General features: G+C 37.0%; 1 protein-coding gene across 1 annotated transcript in view; it reads right to left on the bottom strand.

Annotated features, from left to right (window-relative positions):
- NPHP3 (nephrocystin 3) overlaps positions 1-21,832 on the bottom strand; it is a 41,321-nt gene that overhangs the window by 14,592 nt on the left and 4,897 nt on the right. The window contains exons 4-21 of the mRNA XM_090046377.1: positions 20,699-20,851; positions 19,252-19,385; positions 18,826-18,986; positions 17,394-17,541; positions 16,085-16,159; positions 15,094-15,273; positions 13,110-13,213; positions 12,316-12,430; positions 11,150-11,293; positions 10,532-10,629; positions 10,076-10,178; positions 9,342-9,424; positions 7,935-8,073; positions 6,597-6,761; positions 5,134-5,228; positions 3,335-3,457; positions 1,746-1,935; positions 1,371-1,612 (exon numbers count right to left, since the gene is read on the bottom strand). Of these exons, the coding sequence (XP_089902503.1) occupies positions 1,371-1,612; positions 1,746-1,935; positions 3,335-3,457; positions 5,134-5,228; positions 6,597-6,761; positions 7,935-8,073; positions 9,342-9,424; positions 10,076-10,178; positions 10,532-10,629; positions 11,150-11,293; positions 12,316-12,430; positions 13,110-13,213; positions 15,094-15,273; positions 16,085-16,159; positions 17,394-17,541; positions 18,826-18,986; positions 19,252-19,385; positions 20,699-20,851 (2,452 nt within the window). The remainder of the gene's footprint in view (positions 1-1,370; positions 1,613-1,745; positions 1,936-3,334; positions 3,458-5,133; positions 5,229-6,596; positions 6,762-7,934; positions 8,074-9,341; positions 9,425-10,075; positions 10,179-10,531; positions 10,630-11,149; positions 11,294-12,315; positions 12,431-13,109; positions 13,214-15,093; positions 15,274-16,084; positions 16,160-17,393; positions 17,542-18,825; positions 18,987-19,251; positions 19,386-20,698; positions 20,852-21,832) is intronic.

Genomic DNA, 21,832 nt, shown 5'->3' with positions numbered 1-21,832 from the left:
AGCGTGTGGACTGACTTCGGACTAAATTTAGTCCCAAGTCACTCCAATGCAGCATTAATGTGTTTTAACGCCTACACTTGTAGACACATGCCTAAACCTGCTTAATTTAGGCACGTTTAAATGCACATGTAGACATACCCATAGTAGCACAATTCCCCCTAAAATTTACTGAAGTAGTTTTGAAAATCTCACCTTTCGTCAAAAATGAAAGTACACTAAATGCTTAAGACAAGACAAGGGCTAGGGTGGGAAATTACACGTAGACTGGTATAAATGATTGGAAATCAGTTCAAATCTGTAACAACAGAAGTTCAGTGCACATAAACCACTTTCAAAATGGCTAAAATGTGAGAACAACAACAAAGGGCTAAAATGTGAGAACCTATTCCTTTCTCAGAAGCAAGCAAACTACTGTGGGATTAGCCTTCATTTACTGTGGATTAAGAATGTGGACATGGATAGCTGCTGTAGAGAAGCCTACATGTGAAGCCTTACTTCACAGTAACTTATTTTATGGGTCCATGCCTTAAGTCTCCAATATTTTCCCTTCCACATGAATATTATTTTGGCCTCTGGAAACAATGGAGGACTCCTTTCTTTGGACCTTCAATATCTTGGGATATACAACAGGAAGAAGACTGGTCTCTTAAGAAGGGTCAAGAAATTTTCAGGACATTCAAGTATGTGGTGGGGGAAGGATTACAGTTAGAGAATCCAATAAAAGCACTGGATTACAGTTAAGACCTTGACTGTCACTGACAAAGCCATTTATTTGATGCACATACAGAGTAAAGCATTTTACCTTTGTGTCTAATGGGGAGACCATTTCTTACCTCACTGGGCAATAATAAAATAAAGTAAAACGTTGTACTTGGATACACTTTGCCATTCCAGATAACAGTGACATCTCCACTTAGACTTGCAAAATTCAACCTACACTCTTGTTTGGGGCTAGTACTTCAGTTCATCAGACTAGCAAAAATATATTTAGGAGATTTTTTTTCCCCTCCCATCATCACAGGCACACTGATAAAGACAGGCAAAATGATGTTAACAATGATATCTAACTCTTAGGTCATGCTGGTTCATGACTATTCTGCATGAACATTAATTTTAAAAAAAAAAAGTCTTTGGCATGTTTAATTAAAATATATACATATAAATTATACCCTTTTGGTAGGCCCCTGCTATTCATCTCTCTCTCTCCTTTTGACACAGATATATTGTTTTATTTATGTTGCTGACAGTTATACACATGAATTAAAATTAACCTATTAAAATTTGCAACCATAGCCATGAATAATGTAATCACTTTGATAGACTTGAACATTCTGAGAAAATGGGGAAAATAAAAATTCTGTTAATATTACTTGTTTTGTTTTTGGTACAGCGTTGCAAGTGCATCAAGTTCACGAGCAACTCTGGGGTGTTCAGCTCCATAAGCATTTTCAGAGATTTCCAGAGCCTGCTTATATAATGGCTCAGCATTTCCAAACTTCTTCCACTGCATGTAAACTCCTGCTAACTGATGAAGGGACTGGGCTACCCTTGGGTGATCTGGATCCAGTGCAGTCTCTCGGATCTCCAGAGAACGCTGAAGGGGTGCAACAGCCTGTAATAAGTAAGTTAAGAAGAAGATTATGGCAAGCAAGATTTTGTATAAAGCAGACTGGAACAGAACACTGCATGCCATGCTCTGGTGAAGTTTCATGCTTGTTTTTACACTGGTCCAGAGATGCACTTACCTGACTGAGAAGGCCTAGGTCCTTAAGAAACCGGCCTAGAGTCTCATAAAGATCAGCCAGACAGAGCATACTTTTCTCTCCCTCACAGCTTTTTTCATATTCCTTAAGAGAGTTAAAATATTCAGCTGCCATGGAGCTCTTATCTTTTCCAACAAGCTGCCAGTAACTCAGCAATTCTGCAAAATGCCCCCTGTTGTAATAGGGAAAATATATTAGAAGAAAAATACAGAATAACAAAAATAAAGTACTCAGAAACCCATCCTCTCAGCTAAATTTCAGGTTGTAAGGGGTATATGCAGGCCAGATATCCTCCTTACACTAAAATTATCTGCAGAACTGCTCCATGGAGGTTACTTCTGTGTAAGATATAAGGCGATTGATATATCCCCTTACTCATCTCCCAATTGTGTTGACTCAGAATTAAAAGATACTCCATGATAGCAGATTCACACACGTACCCACCCCCAATGCACATCTTTACAGGACCATGGTTAAGAGTCAACAAGGAAGGGTCTATCATACACAGCAGAATATGCAGATACAGCCTACACTGAAGCATGGTTACTAGCATCATTTTACGGTTACTAGCACCAACAATTTTCTGTTGTTGTTTTTTGGCAAAAAAAAAAAGTGGAAAGGGAGAGGGAGAAAAATCTTGATTTCTTTTCAGTACTTCTTATAATAAAAAAATTGCCAAGTCCATTTGATTTGAAACAAACCATTTCACCTTTGGGAACTTGTAAGAAAAGGAAAGAAAATTAAGAGATATATTCACAGAAGAGCAGGGGCATAAACAGTCCTATTCCATACCCCCGTCCTTCCATTCACTCAAAGTGGACAGCCCAAGATGATTCAAATCTAAATCTTGCACTTCCAAAAGAGTGCCCCAACCATTAGGTCTTAGACTATTCTGGGTAAGAAGAGCTCTCCATCTTTCCTGGTGAAGTTGTTCCATTGAATAATTAGTTGGGGTATCCACCACTGAAGCAGGGGGAGGCTGGAGCCTACGTTCTTCTTCTTGATCCACTAAATGAGTGTTCTAACAAAAAATTATCTTAACAGTCATTGGATAAATAATGAAATACTCACTGTAGCAGGCACTGGAACCCATGTCTGTCCTTCTCCACACAAGTACCCCAGCCTGTACACTAGACAGTTACTCTCATGTTTCTGGCCCAATTAATTAATCATTCCATGTAAAGTAAAACAGCTGCAGGAGGAAAAAATTAAAAACTGCCCTGGTACCATGCCAGATGGTTCTCTAAATCACTCTCCTGGGAGATGGGAGATTTAGGATGAATCTCCTCAGGCAGATTTCCTGATTCCTGGGAGCTGAGCCCAAGTATTCTGTATTCTCAATGAATGCTGTAACCCCTTAGCTACTGAGTAGTGGGGGCTGCCTCTGCTATATACCCCAAAAATCCTTCTGCTAGCTTTCAATCCTGATATATAGTTACATGTTGGCCTAGCTTATATTCTCCTCATATTTTGTCATCTTCATGACTTATGTTTTAAACAATTAAAGACAATTTCTTATTTCCTTTCTTATCTTAATATTGAACTACTCAGGTTGCTAGCCATTCTTTTACCTTTTGTAAAGGTTCTGGGATACAAAGAGATTCAGCAAACATTTGTGTAGTTTCTGCTTGTCACCTTGAAGTTGGAAAAGCCAGGGAAGTTCATCTGCACTTCTCCAAGTCACTTGGTCTTGGCTAACAGAAGAAAAGCCAACAAAATAAAATCTTTTATAGTCCTAATATTTAAAATGTGCAAATGTGATTTGCAAAGTCACTAAGATATAAAACTGCCACAACTATAAGCCCAAAAGACCCGTGGTCTCAAGTCATTAGATTACCAGCTACCTTATACATACTTTGTATTTTCCCTAGTGTTGCTTTTTTGGGAAAAGGAGGATCATAAAGAGGAACTTTTCAAATATAGTTTAAGAACATTACTGGGTCAGACCATTGGCCCATCTTGCCCAGTACCTTGTGTCTCACACAATGGCAGAGAGCGGATGCTAAACTGAGTCTGACCAAGGTTTCTCCCCCACCACCATTGTTCCTTTTTCACTTGCAGCCTCCACCATTTAAGGTACAGGAAGTTCTAATTCAGAGCCTGTATTACTAATTCCCATACTCAATACACCCTTTCCTCCAAGAACTTGTTCAATTACTTTTTGAATCTACCTAAACTGTCAGCTACACATGGTGTCAATGAGTTCCACACTTTAATTATACAAATATGTGAAAAATAACTTATTTTTGTTAGTTTTAAAGTTACTACCTACTAGCTTCATGTTGTGACCCCTAGTTCTTGTATTGTAAAAGAGAGTAAATAAATCCCTATTTACTTTCTCTTTGCCACTTAGTATTTGGCAAACCTTATCATGTCCCCCCTCAAGTGTCTCTTTCCTGAACTGAATGGGTCTAGCCTTTTTAGTCTCTCCTAATATGTAAGTCCCTCCACACCACTAATCATCCTTCTCTGCCCTTCTCTGTACCTTCTCTAGTTCTCCTATATACTTTTTGAGGTGTGGGGACCAGAACTGGGCACAATATTCAAGGGTATTTCTCAACATTCATGAATGCCCATGGATTTATAAAGGGTCATGATGATACTTTCCATTTTGTTTACAATTCCTTTCTTAATAAACCCTAGCATATTGTTTGCCTTTTTGTCAGGTGCTGACCACTGAGCTGATGTTTTCAGTGAATTGTCTACAATGACTTCCATTTCTCTTTCCTGTATGGTAATAGCTAATGTAGAGCCCACAGTATATGTATAGCTTGCATCACTTTACACTTAAAAAAATATCCTAAGTCTTACCGTCTTTTTATGCCATCAACACACACTTGGAACCAATGAAGTATAGGGTCATTCAAAAGTAAAATGAGCCAAACATCTGCCAGCAGCTAGTATTAACAGTCCCCATTTACTTTGTTTTCACAGGTGTAATAAAAATAAAGAAGTTATGCTAATCAAAATCCAGGCTTGAGTTATTAAGGTCTATGCTCGGGCACTGGAGCTGAGGGAGGTGTTCTTCCCTTTACCACAGTCTGACCTGTGGTTGCTACTGGATTTGCAGGCCTGTTATGGCCTGTATTGCTTTTGTGTCCCTGTTCACAACAAATTAGTACATTCCTTCCAACGATACATGCTCTGAAACAAGATAATTGGTATGGCCTTGATGACTCCAATTAAGAGTCTACAGCACGTCCCACACTATTCACTGTTCCAAGAATATGGGTCACTGCATCAGTAATAAGTAGATCAAACAACAAGTTTTATTCTTTTTACAACATTTGATTGCTAAGCTGGATAAAAGAAACCATGTGAAAACAATGAGAAAATCTGCTATCTATAAAGAGCCCAAGTTATAACAAACCTTAGCTGCATTGCAAAGTAGTCTATCAGCTTTTGTCTATACGAAGAAATATTCTGACCTTCTTCCATGTATTCTGATCTCACCATTTCCCAAGCCTGAAAAAAGAGTCATTATTTTTAATTAGCATTTATCTGTTAAATATTGACAGTGCACAGGGCATCAGTATACAACGCAAATGTCAACCAAGGCTCTTGGGCTGGGAAATTTGATCTTTTGATGCTAACGGAATCTTCATCTTGAAAGTAAATCAGCTTTATAAAATGAGTTTTAAAACAGCCACAAAGGCCTAGGTGATTTAAGGAGAAAATGTATGAACATCAACACTGGAAAAAAAGCGAGCCTGACATTTCCTTCAGTTACAAACAACTTCACTGGGCCTCTGTATTCCTTTTGACCTTGTAAACAGAATCCTTTTTGATGTCAGTCTAATTCTGAAATTGCCACTCCAACGTTCCTGGAAAATGGGAAGTACTCTAGGTACAGGTATTAATGGTCTTATATTTTGTAAATTACTGAAAATAAACATTGTTAGTACTCAACCATGAATAAGTTATTTTATGATATTAGGCTAAAGCTCTTTAGTTTAGATCTTGCTTAAGAATCAAGTTATGCTATCTATCTTCCTTGCTCCTTCAATTTTGGCTTGATTTTGATGTGTCATAGTCTTCTAGGACAGCCAAAAGTTAATGAAAAATGGAAAAACAATTTTCGAAGTCTGACTTCCAAGCTTTCAGCTAGTGAACATCACTTACCATAATTCTAAAGTTTTCATGAGAGCAGCCCCTAACGTCAGATGATAACTGAAGGAATGTAGGAACATAGGACTGCATGTAGGAACACAGGCATTTGCTAAATGAAGAAATCCTAAAATTTTCCACTTTAAACCCTTACCTACAACTGCAAGGAACAAAATCTGAAACACCAAAAAATGCCCTACAAAATACCATATGTGCTGGGAAGGAGAAAGACATGCACATATTTCAGATAATGTAATTTAGAGAATGAGACCTATTTAATAGACTAAAAATTAATGTTATATATCACTGGTACCATGGGATCTCCAGAACTTATTCTGAAGCTGTGTGGTTCAGCACGTCTTGAAATGGTCATGTTTGGACCATCACTGTTCTTTGGTACTACTCCAAGGCTTAACAAATGACTAGTCTACTGACCAATTTAATTTTTTATTTTGTAGGTGCTGGGGAAGTCTATTTACTATAGCTTTGCTACCATTCAAATAGTTCTGGAAAATGCCAACACAAAAGTAGACAATTAGGGAAAAAAAAATGTGCAGCATATCTATAGGAAGACAGAATGACAGAAGCCAGAATTCTGGTGTAAATCTGGAGAAACAACTGGACTCAAAATTATTTCTGATTATATACAAAGTTATTAAAAGCATAATCCGTGCATATTTTTCCAGTTTGGGGGAAAAATTATTTGTACGTGTTATAGAACCTTACCTGGAGGTGCCGAAACTTTAGCAAACCACAGCCATATGTCAGCAAGCACATCTTGTGCAGACTGTGAACTAAGAAGGCTAGCAACGCAGAGGACAGTTCAGGATAAAGTTCCATCACTTCTGATTCGCTCACTCCATTGTGGCTGACAGTGATGAGACAGAGAACCTGGGGGGCACAAAAGTTAACAGATTCAGCACATTTAGCAACTAGTTACCGTCATGCAGTTATGCTGAATTTCCAACACAAAAACTGAATGCTAGGTGTTAAAAGACAATATATGCTTCCTTGGTAAAGCAACAGATTTAGTACATCAAAGACACAGTTCAGGTAGCAAAGAGGAAAACACGCCTAGATCCCACACCAGGCTTCATAAATGAACTTTATTTTAAAGATGCGACTGCAGATGTTCTAGACAAGCAAAATTACACTTGGTTACACTAGGCAATCCCATTACCTTCTATGGAGTTATTCAGGGTTTTTACTGAGTGCAGAAAGGCAGCATTTCGGCTCAATATGTTTTACAAACATAGTAACTTTAGAAACATGTCCAATATATACGAAACTGTGTCTTCAGTGTGTAATACAGGTATTTTAGAAATATGGATGTGGTCTAACCTTTAATAGTTTAACTGTTTTAGACAACAGGTAAAATATAGACTGGAAATATTATTGAAAGGGTAAATTACTAGGCTTTGTAACCCACAAAATTGTTATATAAAATTGTCATTTTCCATCTTACTCTAAAAAGCAAATCAAAGTAATCTTTTATCTTCAAAACGTGTTTTGCTGAAGCAAAAAGGGAATGTTAGGCAAACTTAATTGTATGAAACACTGTTCAATAAAATATACAGACTTTAATTTCATGAGAACAGCACAAAAATGAGTGAAAATGGAACACAAAACACAACTACTATAAGTTTTTTGGACAAATGTGACCTTTGAAATTATCCTAAGGATCAGCTTTGGCTGCTAGTGTTTTCCTTTTTTTGATTTTTCAGAATAATCCAAACAGTGGATATTAGTTTTTGAATGCCTAAGGTTCAATGTTCTAATAGATAAAACACAATATAGGACAATAATTGGTTTCTACTGTGGACTACACAGGATTACTACCTCTTTCAGCACTTTAAAATGTGTAGAAAGAAATTAAAAAAACTATTATTAAGCGAGACTTCAGTATGAACAAATGTGAAGAACTCAAACTCAAAACTTTGAAACCTCATAACGTATGACGTTACTGACTATCACTTTGAGCCAATAAAAACCCTCTGGTTTGCTTTTAATTTATGGAGAACAACTACAGGAGAGCATATACATTTCTTCACACTGTGTGCTTACCTCTCTCATAAGGTCTCTGTCCATATCATTTGGCAGAGACTCCTGAACTGATCGCAGAACAAGCCTATACAGGGACACTGTATCTTGACACTGGAAACACTGTTGAAGGGTTTCATCAATATTTTCTTCACTTCCAGCACTAACCACATGGACAAGAAGGGCTTTTTAAAAAAGGTACATTAAATTTAGCTTGACAAGACCAATACAAAGTACTAAAAATCAGCTTTGTGAAGTCCTAAGAGCTCTGAACTCATACTGTCTTCTGGAGGTGTAGGATTGGAACCCACAGAGATTAAAACATCTCCTATATATTCCTTTTGTCCTTTGCCAATAACCAGAAGACTTCCCTTTTTGTTGAAGAGGGTATGAAATACAGTATATCATTACTTAAGCAGGTAACAGAATGGGAATAAGAACACCATACATAAAAATAATGCTGATGCCATTACATTATTTAACATGTTTGTAAAACATGTCTTCAGGATTAACTATGCTATGTTAGTTTAGTTATTGCCAGGTTCAATAAAGTATTCTCTTACTCAAGTTAAATTGCTAGAACGACAAAGGAAAATCTGATGGACTAAGTTATGCAAACAGAGGATTACAGTGTTCTCTTCTGGCCTTGTAATATATAATGTACCTTATTTGGCACATCAACACACCTAAAGATTTTCTGATGGAGCACTTCACAAAATAAAATGGGAATAAATACACTGACAAAAATAAGGAGTCACACAAGGAATGACGACTTGGATTTGATTAACGGGTTTTGATTTCCTGGTTAATAAATTTATCATTCACCATGTAACAGATTCAGTGATCAACTGAATCCAAACAATTGCATCAAAGTGAGATAGATCACAAGTTCTGTACAGAATTTTCTTTATTTTTTTAATAAATGGAAAAAAACAACTGTCTGTTTTTCTTTGCTAAACCAGATTCATCTCCAACCAGAATAATTATCTATGGATTAAATGTAATGGGCTTCTACACAGGTACGTGAAGCCTGCTCCGACATGCCGGATTTCCAGTGCATCAGAGCAGACTCAATTAATCGAGGCTGTTGAAGCACAAAAACTGACACGCCCCGGCAGCCATCTGCATCAAGTGCATCAGTGTCGCCTTTGTCTCCAAGCAGAAAAAATGGTGGTGGTGTGCTTTGAAATAAAACACATTTTAGAAGCTTTAGTTCAAAGTACCCCAATGCCATTTTTTCAGAGCGGAGACACGCAGCAACATTGATACACATGACACACAGGTGCTTTTAATTACTGCAGCTTGCTAATTTAAGTGCCTGGTGCCACTTCCCACAACACATGTGAAAATGCCCAATGATATGGAAACAAAAATATCTGCAGTTCTATAACCTACTGATTCACATGGCAATTTCAGATCATCTCAACTTACCAAGCAATCATTTTACCCAAAAGAGTGACATACAAAGCATTGCAAGTTGTAGCAGAACGACAATGTCTCTCAAGCTTCTTCTCCTAGGACAGTTTAAACAAATGCTATAAACAATGCAACACTAAGTACTTTGTGAAGTTAAAGATCAGAGACAAAAACATAGAATGTGCATATAGAAGGCAAAAACCTGATCCATTGTGAGCAGTATACAAACGCCATGTGTTTTTCACCAAATGCATTACAATGAAGTAGATGTTTTCTTTAAAACTAAGGACCAGATAGATTAGATCATCGCAAGAGGTGATCCATATCTTATAGGATCAGGCCCCAAGAAGAGGAGAAAATGTGTTGCAAAAATGTTCCAGCATGTGCAAGGAAAAAATACTTTTTGTAATAAAAAAAAGTTATTACAACATGATAACATTCATATTGTAATTAACATAGGAGAACAGGTCTGTGGAACTATATACAACTGTAGTTATAGTTCTTTGGTCAATAGTTTATCATACACACTCTGCATTTAGCACTACCAGTCCATGGACAAAAATACCATGTTGAAGTAGCAATGTTTACAATGGTTATAGCAGAAAGAAAATCATTTTCCTGGCTACTGAAATGTTAGCAGAAATCAGCTTTTGTCAGCTGCCTTTACTATACTCATTTTACCTTCCCAAGTCTTCCTTAAAAAGTAACACTACAGTGAAACTTGTTTTATGGAAGTACTGCAGACATACCTGCTCTTTAGTTAATTTAATGTTTGCAAAGCTGCATTCTGCATTAATGAGAGATTTCACATCTTTAGAATTCAACGGATCAAGATGAAGTGTTGGCCACAACCTTTTAGAGACAAAACAAAATTACACTGAGATATATGTTAAAGAAAAGAGATATAAATACCTTAAAAAGGTATCAATGCAGAAGTTGAAGCTACATTCTTCTATAATTAAGGCACTTTAATCATACAAACATATTAGGACCATTAGCCTTACCCTGACACTACATCAGTTCTAAACTGTTACAGCACTACCATGCTGATCTTGTTCCCGCTTTAACTGCAGAATAACATGCTCTCCCTAAAATCACTGAGAACTGAGCACTTTGTTTTGCAACCAAGTTAATTTTTTTCAAATGAAGCATGCAAGTATATTTAAACCCAGATTACTCTGAAATGTTCATGAACAGTTACACACCTCCACGCCTGTGGACAAGTTTCTACGTTCACAGATACAATTACTCTGACGTTCACTGGTAGGGGATCTATCAGCCATTTCATATGCTTTTCAGCTTGCTTAAAAACAAATTTCAGTCCATTAATTCAGAAGTCATTAAAAACAAGTGCCACAAATCACTATCATTTCATTGACTGTTCAGCCCAGCAAGATCCTTCAGTTTTCTTAAGAATTCAAGACCACATTAATTTATAGGAAGCTAAATTGTCCTTTGACATGAAATCAGCCTAGTGATAAATTAACTGAAGCAGCATAGTATTTTTACACTCAAACTGTATCAGCTGAACAAACAACATGGCCCACAAGTGACTCCACAATCTTGGATCTCCTGAAAAACAACTACATAATATGACAGATCAAAAAACCCACAAATTTCACAAATACCATGTTTTATGGATAAAACTTATAAAGACCAACATATTTTTCAAATCTATACACAAAAACTACACAATATTTTCTATTTATTTTCTTTGTATCAAACCAAACATTCATTTCTAATATCTCACAGATATTACTTAACTATTCTATTACTCCAAGTTTATTTGGCATTAACGGTGGCTACGGAGAACAGAAACATACCTGTATCTGATCAACAGAATCAATAATGATGATAATGCTGCCTTGGTGACGAGCAGAAAGTTTTTCCAGCCAACGAGGAAACTCTTCCAAGAGTTTTGAGGGGTCCAGCGTTAAAGGTGACACTAACCAAGAATGCTGCATCAGCTGTATAATTAAACATGCATAAGCAATTACATTTTACTGGGCACATCTACATGTTCATTAATGTGTTATAATTACAGGTACTAAATGCATTGTAATCGGCGCTACCGCGCATTAGTGCAGATGAATGCTTTTTTAGTGACATTAACATGCGTTAGACTAAGTCCACTGTGCATTAGCACGGGTTTTGCCCGCTGCACTAACGCGCAGTAGAATTAGTCTTCTGTGCATTAAATGTATCATGTAGACGTGGCCACAGAGTGCTTAGGGGAATTAAAGAGATTCTGACAAATTTTCCAAACATATTCATGAGAGGTCATTTCTCCTTCACTGCTTGGAAGAGGCATGAAAGTTAAGAAAAAGGAGGTTTTTTTGCAGAATTTCTGTGCATTTAATCTACAGAGACATCATCGGATTAAAAATCATGAAGAATTAGCCAAGATACAATGGGGGTTGGGGCCTACCTTAGATGTTCAGGCCTCTAATACCAGAAGAACTGCAAGGGGGCAAAATTACTTCCATTTTCTGAAAGCTTCAATTCTGTGAGATCCTGACAGGATCAGGATCCTTATTTATCATATATATATATATATATATATATATATATATATATATATATATATATATATATATATATATATATATATATCACATACATCAAACATATACTTCTAAAATAAATTCACAAAAGGAAGAGACGAGGCTGAAAACAGTGTAGTACCACCTACCTCTTTTCTTGACCAGATGGCAGGAACTAGTCAAAGTAGCTTATATGGCTTTCTTTATAAACCATTAATATTTTTTATTGGAACTGCTGATGCCAATATATTATGAAAAATCCCATTGATGCTATTTTAATTAAGTTCTATCTCAGTAAAATAGGAGAAATCAGCATCTGTATATCCTAAGTTGTTACAGACAGATCATGTACAAGAACTTGTACTTTTAGAGAGATATGTATGTTCCCAAACACCCCCTCATTCCAAAGGACAATGCTCCACATGCTATGCCATGACTTGTAATACCTTTAGAGTAAGCCGTTTAATTATCAGTGCAGATTCTGAACTGGTAGACATGGGCCTCCCAACGAAGTGATAAAGAATTAGAGTGTTTGGTGAATGGTTTTGCTGTAACTGAATCCTAAAAGAACAAAAGGAGAAAAAAAATGTTTCCAATAGCCCTTATTTTGCAAATATATATATTTACCTCTTAGAAACATGACAGTAAATTTGTCAACTGTAATGATACATATCAGCTTGGAAGTGCAGTATTTATGTAACAAAATTAATTAGATACTTAATCATCCAGTGGGCTCAAGGATGTTAACGGGGGCCCTGATGACACTAAGCATTCAGATATTAACAAACTGAATATTAAAAATTTTAAGGAATTATGTTTCCTGTAAATAGGTTTTACAGCAGCTGGTTCTAACGTGATTTCTGAATGAATTTCTATGATAAATGAATGGGATGATCCCAGATCCATGAACCTACCTGAGTAGGGGGAACTTTTAGAGATGAAATTCCCCCTTAGATATAGATGAAGGGCAGTGCTATCAGTCGCCTTTCTGACCCTCCTCCTCACTGCAGAGTCTGCTTGTTAGAAGCAGAGGTTTAGAGCTCTCCTTGGCCCTGCTCTCTGGCTTTGTTAATGGTTATGCCAATAGGATTAGCTATTTAAGTGTTATTAGACTTCACAGGCTTCCTGCTATAACTACAGCATTTTGCATCACCCTCATTTTTCCTACCATCAGTCTGATGTGCTACTGTTCTTGCTTATAATATAATGTAAAAAAGAATTTAAAATATTTTTAAAATACCATTTTGATAGAAGGAGAGATTTCCCAGAGCCTGGTCCTCCTGACACAAGGAGAGGTGGAATAGGTGCTGGTGCTGCCACTAGATCATTCAGACGTTCATAATACTGCCAACAAAACAAAATCTTAGGTACAAAGGTTCCAGTATAAACAAGATTAATATTCTGATCACCTAAAAACTAAGTACCTGCTTAACTTTTATGCACGCTAACATGTGAAGCAAGACTGAACATGTGCTTAAAAGAAACCAACAATAAAATAAGACATACGTTGTGTTGCTTTGTTTGGTTTTTCTTGTATGTTTTTTAATGGCGGGAATGTGAAAAGTGCTCAAGCCACTAAAAACTACAATTTAATACTTCTTCTAACGAAAGTTTTAATGTATTAATATAGGGAAAGATTATAGCCAGCTGGGTGAGGGTAAATTTTCAGTGCTAATAGATGTGACTAATAGCATTGGAACAGTGAAATCTAGCACAAGGCATTCATCAATTTTTCCCTCACACGTTTGAGATAAGAAAGCGCTACCATTCATTGTCCAGTTCCTCTTCTGTAAAGAACGAATAGTAGTGCTTTCTTATCTTATATGGGCGCTGTGACAATACGTACACTAAAGATTGTGTGGACCACAATACTATGATGATGGGGAAAAGGGCAGTACTCGAATGTTCTGTACTAAGTATTCCTATAGGAGTTATATATTTTTTTGGAACTAAACACTTTTATAGTCTGTAGTTTCCTATACACCAGTTAGCACAAATCCTCAGAAGACTAGCAAGACACATTCCTTACAATTTCAAGCCCAAATTAACACTTAACTCTTTAATTCTAATTTCTAAAATAAGCTAATCAAATAAAAATAGCATTCAAGTATCTCTTGTGCAGCTTTCATCTGTTGGGCACAGCTGAACAGGCTATGCTAGTTTTGTCAATGTTGTACAGGGCAATCTTTGTCAGGGGGATGGACAGTTTGCTAAGCATTCACTCTCCAAATCTGATTCCTGAAGTTACATGCATCTGCTCCAGTCTCCTACACAAGAGGTCTTCACCTTAGGCCAGTCTGGAAATGCTGTTCTGAAAAAGTCTATGGGCCAAAAAGCTGTGTTTGGATACATGCACTATAAGACCAGTAGAAGCTGTCTTAGAAATGTTTTTTTACACATCCAACGGTACTGCTATAAGAGTATATAATTGAAGTGATACACCCACAATTTGTACAGATGCAGTTATTACAGATATAAAAGATGATCAGTATGACCATATTCCTGTAAACGAGGGGGATAAACTGTATTTATACTGCTCTAAATTCATCCACACTGCAGCTGCGCTGATTTAACTTTGGGTAGAAAAACTGCGCTACAAACTGAAATCACAACATGAAAGAGTGCCATCCAACTCGAGCTTTAACATCATTCCCCATCAGAGGCTTCTAACATACAGGTTCCTCTAACAATACCAATTCTATCTTTCCTATATATTATTAATTTTTGACCAGTAGTTTGGGAGGGGTTTAAGATAAAGTAGTCCAGGAAGTACTGAGCATTCATTAGTCCCCCTTCTTAATTTTGTTCTTTCTTTCACACAAAAAAGATAATCTTTTCATTATCCAGTTCTAAATATACTAAAAATAGAAGTGTTCAGATGGAGCTTTCACTTCCTCCAACAATCTGCCTGGGACTTTTCATTTAGGCTTTGGAGGATGGTATGTTACCCACCTCCTAGGCAAATACACTGGTGTGTTATCATAGTATATTTCCTCTATTGAAAAAGCAAGGTTAATTTCTTCATCAATGGCACTACAAGACAGACATAATTGGCATTATTCCCAAAAATGAAATGTCATTTGTATAATACATACAATCTCTCCAAGCCTAAGCAGTAAAAGCTTTAAAGTCTTAAAGTTATTTCCTTTCAGATAGCATTATCACTGCTCCACATAAAATAGAAAGAGGCATATTTTGATTTGTGTACACTTCTGTTCACTTACTTTCTCAAATCCAAGCTCACAAGTTGAATTAGAAGCCTGCTGGAAAGCTTCCATTTGTTCTTGTTCATCATGTGCATCCCAAAGTACATCTCCAAAATCATCTTCTTCAGGAGCAGTGGACTCCTCTTTATTCCCCAAATCCTTGCCTTCCAGTTCGGTGTTTTCATAGCCCAGTATATCCTGTATAAAAAACAAACCATATGAAGACACTGTAACTGTACTCCTTAAAAGTATTTTTTCTCAAGAAAGTCCCGGGCAATCAGAGCAAAAGTGCACACTCTTGGATGTCATATGGGACCTCCATTGCAGTATAATTTGTAGCCTCTGTGGTGTGTGTCACTATAAAGTTGACATACATATATCTGACTAAACTCCGATGTGCTCTTTCTTCCCATTTTAGGTAACAGTCTATATAGATAAGTCCAACTCTACTAATGTCAACAAATTTATGCACATTCACACTAGCAAAGACTATACTTCATATAGGTCCAGGTAACTCTATACATAGAAATCTCAAGATCAGGGCCATTGGGGAGGAGGGAGGGTGCGAATCAGGGCAACCACCCCGGACCCAACGCTTTGGGGGGCTCCATAGAGCTGGGCAGAGCAGCAGCTCCGCATCCAGCCGCTTGCTCCTCCCCCCCAACCAACACTGCTAATGGCAGCAGCAGCTTCTTTGAGTCCAGGGCCTGTGGGATAGCAGTGAGGGTGGGGCCCCACATGGGCTGATTTGCCCCGCGCCCTGCACCTGCTCAGGTCAGCTGTGCGCAAGATGTTCACTTTAATCTTCCCATGACAGGGGTTACATAAAATATCATAAGTCTTGAATTATTCTCATCATCTGCAACACTCTTTACTTCCAAGTATTAACACTGAAACAAAGAGAAGCTTTTAAAATCACATCATAATATCACTCATTTTGCCAACATTTACAATTTTATCATAATTCCAAGTAAGAATGGGCAAAGCTGTATTGCATCATACACTCTACCTGCTTAATGATCTTTTCCACACAGTTAGCGATTTCATATGCTCCTTCATCTACTTCTCCCATGTGATCAATGATCTGAAGGTAATGACAAAATACATATAAAGCAACTCTGAAACTGACTATACAATTTGAAGTTACTGAGATATAAACAAATCTTGTGTTCTCTCCAGAACATTAGGCACCTTTCAGAATGAAATGTACTTTAGAGGTTTATACTCTAGCACTGCAAGTTAGGATTCTTTTGAAAGTGATGCATCTCTATCATGCAAAGACTTTCTTGGCCAACTCAGTGACTAGAAACGTTTCAGGAAAATCTAAAATCCAGTACAGTTTTTCCTCTGCTCTGAGAAAGGGATCTAGAGACTGGTTTATTAAAAACTGCTTTGTTTGGTTGCTAATAAAAGGGGTGTACAACAACTTTAAGAAGACTACCAGGAAAAACTACTAAACCAAGAAACAATCCAACTCCAGAAAACTGTTCTGCTTCTGAAAATCAGTTCATACTTTGTGCTATATACGACTGTTTATATGTATTTTTCCTTAAGTATCCAGTCCAGTGGTCCTCAACCTTCTTAGATTCAAAGCACTGCTTACAGAATGACCCGTCTTAGCTGTCATTTGTTTTTTGATTATGGAAAAATAATAGAACAATTCTTCTGTGGCAAAGAACTCAAAAGGACCATGACAGGTCAGAAAGTGTTTGACACCATGGATTCCTATTTGAAATTTCTGTGTTTATGTTGTGAAACATATAACTGTTTGCACATCTAACAGCGCTAATACAGCATGATACCATTAAAATGCTCTCAAAGCAGCGTGATTTAGAATCACTGAACTAGCACAAAAGCAGGAAGAAGGGACTTTGAGTCAGATGTGTTTTGTTTTGATATCTTAAAAAAAAAATACATAATACTTTCTCTACATTTTAAATATACTAGGGAGTTCTCTATTGTATGTTTTTCCCTTCTCCCAAAAAGATTTAAAAAAAAAAAAAAATCTCGAAAAAAATCCAAAATTCATTTGCTGTTAAATTCTAAGGATTCCATAATACAAATAGGACAACATTCTTCTCTGTCAGCAGCCTTAAATAATTTTATTTTCAAATCTGTTTAAGCTTTCATGAAGATTCAGTCCTCAAATTCTACTGACAATTTCATAAAATACTTAAATTGGATTATCAGACAGTACTTGTCTTGAATGTCCACAGCCAAGAATGTATAATTCTTTTTTTTTTTTTAATATCTGAAGTCAGCTGGGTTTTGAAGTGATAAAGCTAGAACAAATCACAGAAACATTCTACATGTGGTACCTTTGCTTTGTTCACGTAACAAACTTGCTCGATTAACTGCTGCACAGAATCCGAGCCAACTGTGCCTTCCTCTATTCTGCGGTAAATCAAACGGGGTTTTCCTTCACGATTTTTCAAGAAGGCTTCTTCACAGTCGTCCAACAAACAGCTAGATTGGAAATCAGCATTCTTGTGCTATATTACACTGTTGTAGTAAACACTTCAAACACTGTAAGCTCTGTGGATGAGTTTCACTACAAAAGCTAAAAAGGTGTGCCTTTTACAACAGAGGCAGCCAAATATTTTAACAGAGGATTTCAGGTCATAGAAGTGAAACATTCAGCCTATCAGGAGCTTCAGCAATATAAACAATCAAGTCAAAGGCCTGTGCAAGTCAAATGGCCCATCTTAGTAACAATGCCAATTACATGTAGGAGAGCAATATTGGGTAGCATCATGTCCAGCTGCTATTGACTCCTCAACCTAACTGGCCAGCTACTCATGTGCACTTGGGTTGACTAGGAGCAGCCTTCAGAACAAGTTTGGACCATGCCTCTGTAGCCCCAGCAAGACTACTTTGCCAATATCTCCCAGCTCAAACAATATTGCAAAAGTGAAATTCCAAGGTTCAAAGACTTTTCGTAGTATGAAACTCAGTGCTACCTAATCAAAGGTACTCTAGAATCTCAAGGCTTTTTATTTTCTAAATATGCTGAAACAGCTACTCCACACCAGTTTACTATTTCTCCTTCTAATCCCCCTTTTCTCCTTCCTTCATTGTATATAGAAAAAAATATCTCCTAAAAATGCCATTATGTGCAATAGAAATAATCATAACTGAATTCTAAAAGTATCTTTGATTCAGTATGTTTCATTCAAAGACTCACATTTCTTCTAGTAAACTATCAACAATCCATTATACAAACAGAAAGCACCATGTTGCCTGTTGTTGCAAAACATCATAGCTTTAGCAAATTAAGTCACGACAGACAAGTGTAGGATACTTAAGACCCATGAAGTTGGCCAGAAGTTCATGAGGTACTAAAAAAATATGCAAGAGAACACAAGTAATACAGGCAGGTGGATAGACAGATAAAGTGAATGAAACACACAGTAGACTTTCACATATAATTTCTAATTTCTACAATTCTATCAATATGCAAAGCAGAACACTGGTCTTAGAAAGCAAGAAATCTGCATATTATGAAGATAGCTTTTATGTTCAATTATATAAAAAAAAATCTAGAAGTGCAGGATAAGGGAATATTATAAAGAAAATACATTCTTTGAACGGTCTGTGCTAGTAAATCTGAAGTCTGAAGGATGGTGTATTAGAAGAGACAGCTTAAGAAATTCTGTATGTGGAAGGCTACATAGATTTTAATAAGTCATGCATTATGCATAAATTATCTGTTTCGCTTTGCCTTTCCAATCTGCAGAATGATTAACTTACCTTGGCAAAGTTGACTTCATGAGCAAAATGACTAAGAAACTTTTTTCAATTTCCCATTTTCTCACATCCTTGAATTGACTCTGATTTTCTGATGGAAAATGAACCACTTGAAAGAAGTACCCCTTTGTTTCACAGATTCTTTGAAGCTTTGGTGAGTAGTTCTAAAAACAAATATAAATTAGCCATGCTTTACCACTAATTCTACACTTCAGTAAGGACCTATTAATTAAACCCCAATTTCTTTCCTAAATATGCTTTGTTCTTTTGAAATACTTGATAAAACTCCCACTGATTTGAATGGAACCAGTGGCAGCTACAAAACCTTTTAAGAAACATTACAGAGTTTTACTGAAAAAAAATAACGAAGAGGAAGAATAGTTCATCATAATTAATTATCAATTAACGTAACTTTTGTTATGTTCTCACCCTAATGAAGATATCCACCTCTGGTTGGGTCTCATCTGTACTAATGATATAACACCTTACTGTGTTACTCCAGAGAGAGTGGGAAAACAGTGGTGTGACCTGCAATAAACTGGCAACAGCAGCATCCCAGTCATCTATAAGCAATATATAAAAACAGAGTTCACTCTGTTGTCTCAAGTGAAATTATTTTTTTCAGACATTTTTCATATGAACACTTCATATTTCATTTTATAAGCCAGATTTAAACAACACGAAGAATTATATAAACCTAGAAAAACAGAAAATATTAGAAGCATATTTAATATGTTCACACACACAGAACTTTAATGGTAAATTATTTAAAATAATGATGTGTGAAATGTATCCAGGAAGTCTGGTTAATAGCTACCCGACAAACAAACAAAATTAAATCCCCCAACAAGAAAAATGTCCATTATTATAACTGAATAATACCCAAGCAAACCCTGCATCTTCAAAATTAATTGTAAATAAACTATATTGCTAAACACTGAGGAAGCAATATGTAATGCTATTTTTCTGTTGATAAATTGCATTGTTCTCAAAGTTTGTACCCTAAGTTAATTAATCACAGAAAGCTTTAAAACTAATTCTTTGCTTCTTATTTTGTAGTCTAACATTACCAAGAGTCTCAAATTCAAATAAATTAACCTTTACAAGGAAGTAAGCCAACGTTCCAAAGCTACAGGTCCAAGGAAACTTAAAGTCAGAAAGACAAACTGCTTGAAGTCTGAATACTAACTTAAATTTATGGGGTGTCACAGACAGGAAAGCATTAGACAATGCAACCTGTGCAAAACTCCCTGTTGCAGTGCACTCAGGTGCTTTGCACCTGAAAGCAGAGAAGGCTCAGGAGAGACCCCTAGTGGCAGGAAGAGGGAGGCTCAGCTGCCAGTCACCAGGGCTGTGCAGGTGTTGGTTGCCAAGGCAACCAGTAAAACCAGCTGACAGGAAGGGGCAAGGTTTAGCCCTTCTTAAGCCCAAGTAGGAAGCCAGGAGAGCAGGTCCTCTCCAGTGGCCGTGGGAGCAGGGACTCCCAGATATCCCCCACAAAAGATCCATGTGCTAATTAGCCCCCCATTCATGCCTGGGGGCTCACCATAGGCCCAGAAATTTGACAGCAGGGGAGCAGTAGCAGTGTTAGCTGCTGCAACTATGGGTTCCCAAGCTGCTGAATTTTTGGACCCAAAAGGTAAGCCCACGAGCTGGATGACACAGCTCCGTGCGCTAAATCAGGTCCATGGGCTAGAGGTTGAACACCACCAACTGCTGTGTTAGAACAACTAAAGCCTCAACAGCTAGAGGCTCTTCTTGATCCTTGGGGAACTTAGTAAGAATGGACACAAAATACCTCAATGGTAAACAGCATTTATTTACAATCTGTAAATAACTTTTAGACTTGAGTAGTTAGAAAGCACCAATGTCTTACCTCTATTTATGTTTGCAAATGGTCCTTCCACGTCTATAGAACTGTGAGCAAACTCAGGCCCTCTGAAAGACTGCTGAAGTTGCATCATGCTGCCCATAGATGGCTCGCTTCCCAGTGCTCCACCAGTCCAGTATTCAGATTGGGCCCCAGTAGCTTAAAATAAATAAATACTCATTTTCACTAGCTAAACTACAATATCACACCAAATCACTGAGGTTAAAATTTGTGCTCAAGTGCCACTGAGTAAATGTCTGCCCCTTTATCAGGTTAACTCACTGCTTTTGTCTGCTATAATTCTAAAATCAGTACTTCCTCAGTGTGCATGAGAAGCGTGTTGCAACAGAAATAGGTAACAGACCACATAACATAGATCATTCACATCCACTGATTTAAAAGGTTGTCTTAGGTCACCAATAAAGATTAAAAGGAGGTATTTCATAGTCTTTTCTGTTGATATTCATGCACATTTCAAAATTTATGGTCTCTGTTTAAGAAAGAATCAGAACGAAAACAGTCAAAAGATGTTGCAAGCCAAGATTCAGATTTCACCTTCTGAGCTAGATGAAATGTTCCTACCGTCTTCTTGTGCTATGCTTGGATCACTTCACTGCCAATCAATCTTTCACTTGGAAAATCCTAAATAAATCTTTCAAGAAAAGAAAAACAGAAATGCAGATCAAAAAGAGTTAATAAAGAGTGTAGGAAGAGAAACTATGGAAAGTGAGAAGAAACTTGCAAGAAGAAAGGAGAAACTGCACAGAGAAGCAGTAACAGACACTGACTCATTAAAATCAGCAGGATGACTTATGTCACTATAATTAAGCATGTGTGTAAGTGCTTTACACAATCATAGCATTCCAAAACATAACAAAGCTTATGCAGCTATCCCCCTTAAGGACAAATTTTTGAGGTCAAAACAGGGTCACGATGTAACATTGCTCAGATACTGGGCCTCCAAGCAGAAGTTACTGATCCTTAGGCTGCATTACATCCTTACTTAGGAAAAAAAAGGGGGCACTATTTTAGTAAAAGTGTCATATTTTAGATCAGATGCAAAGCCAGGAAACTGACAATTTTACTGAATACTTCCCACACTGTCCAATGTCACTTAAGGCATAAACAAAGATTCTGCCA

Source organism: Crocodylus siamensis, chromosome 5 (genome assembly GCF_052110815.1).
Source record: "Crocodylus siamensis isolate JL-2025a chromosome 5, ASM5211081v1, whole genome shotgun sequence".
Classification (NCBI taxonomy): Eukaryota; Metazoa; Chordata; order Crocodylia; family Crocodylidae; genus Crocodylus; species Crocodylus siamensis.
The sequence above is the reverse complement of the archived record's forward strand: the minus strand, read 5'-3'. Positions and strand labels throughout refer to the sequence as shown.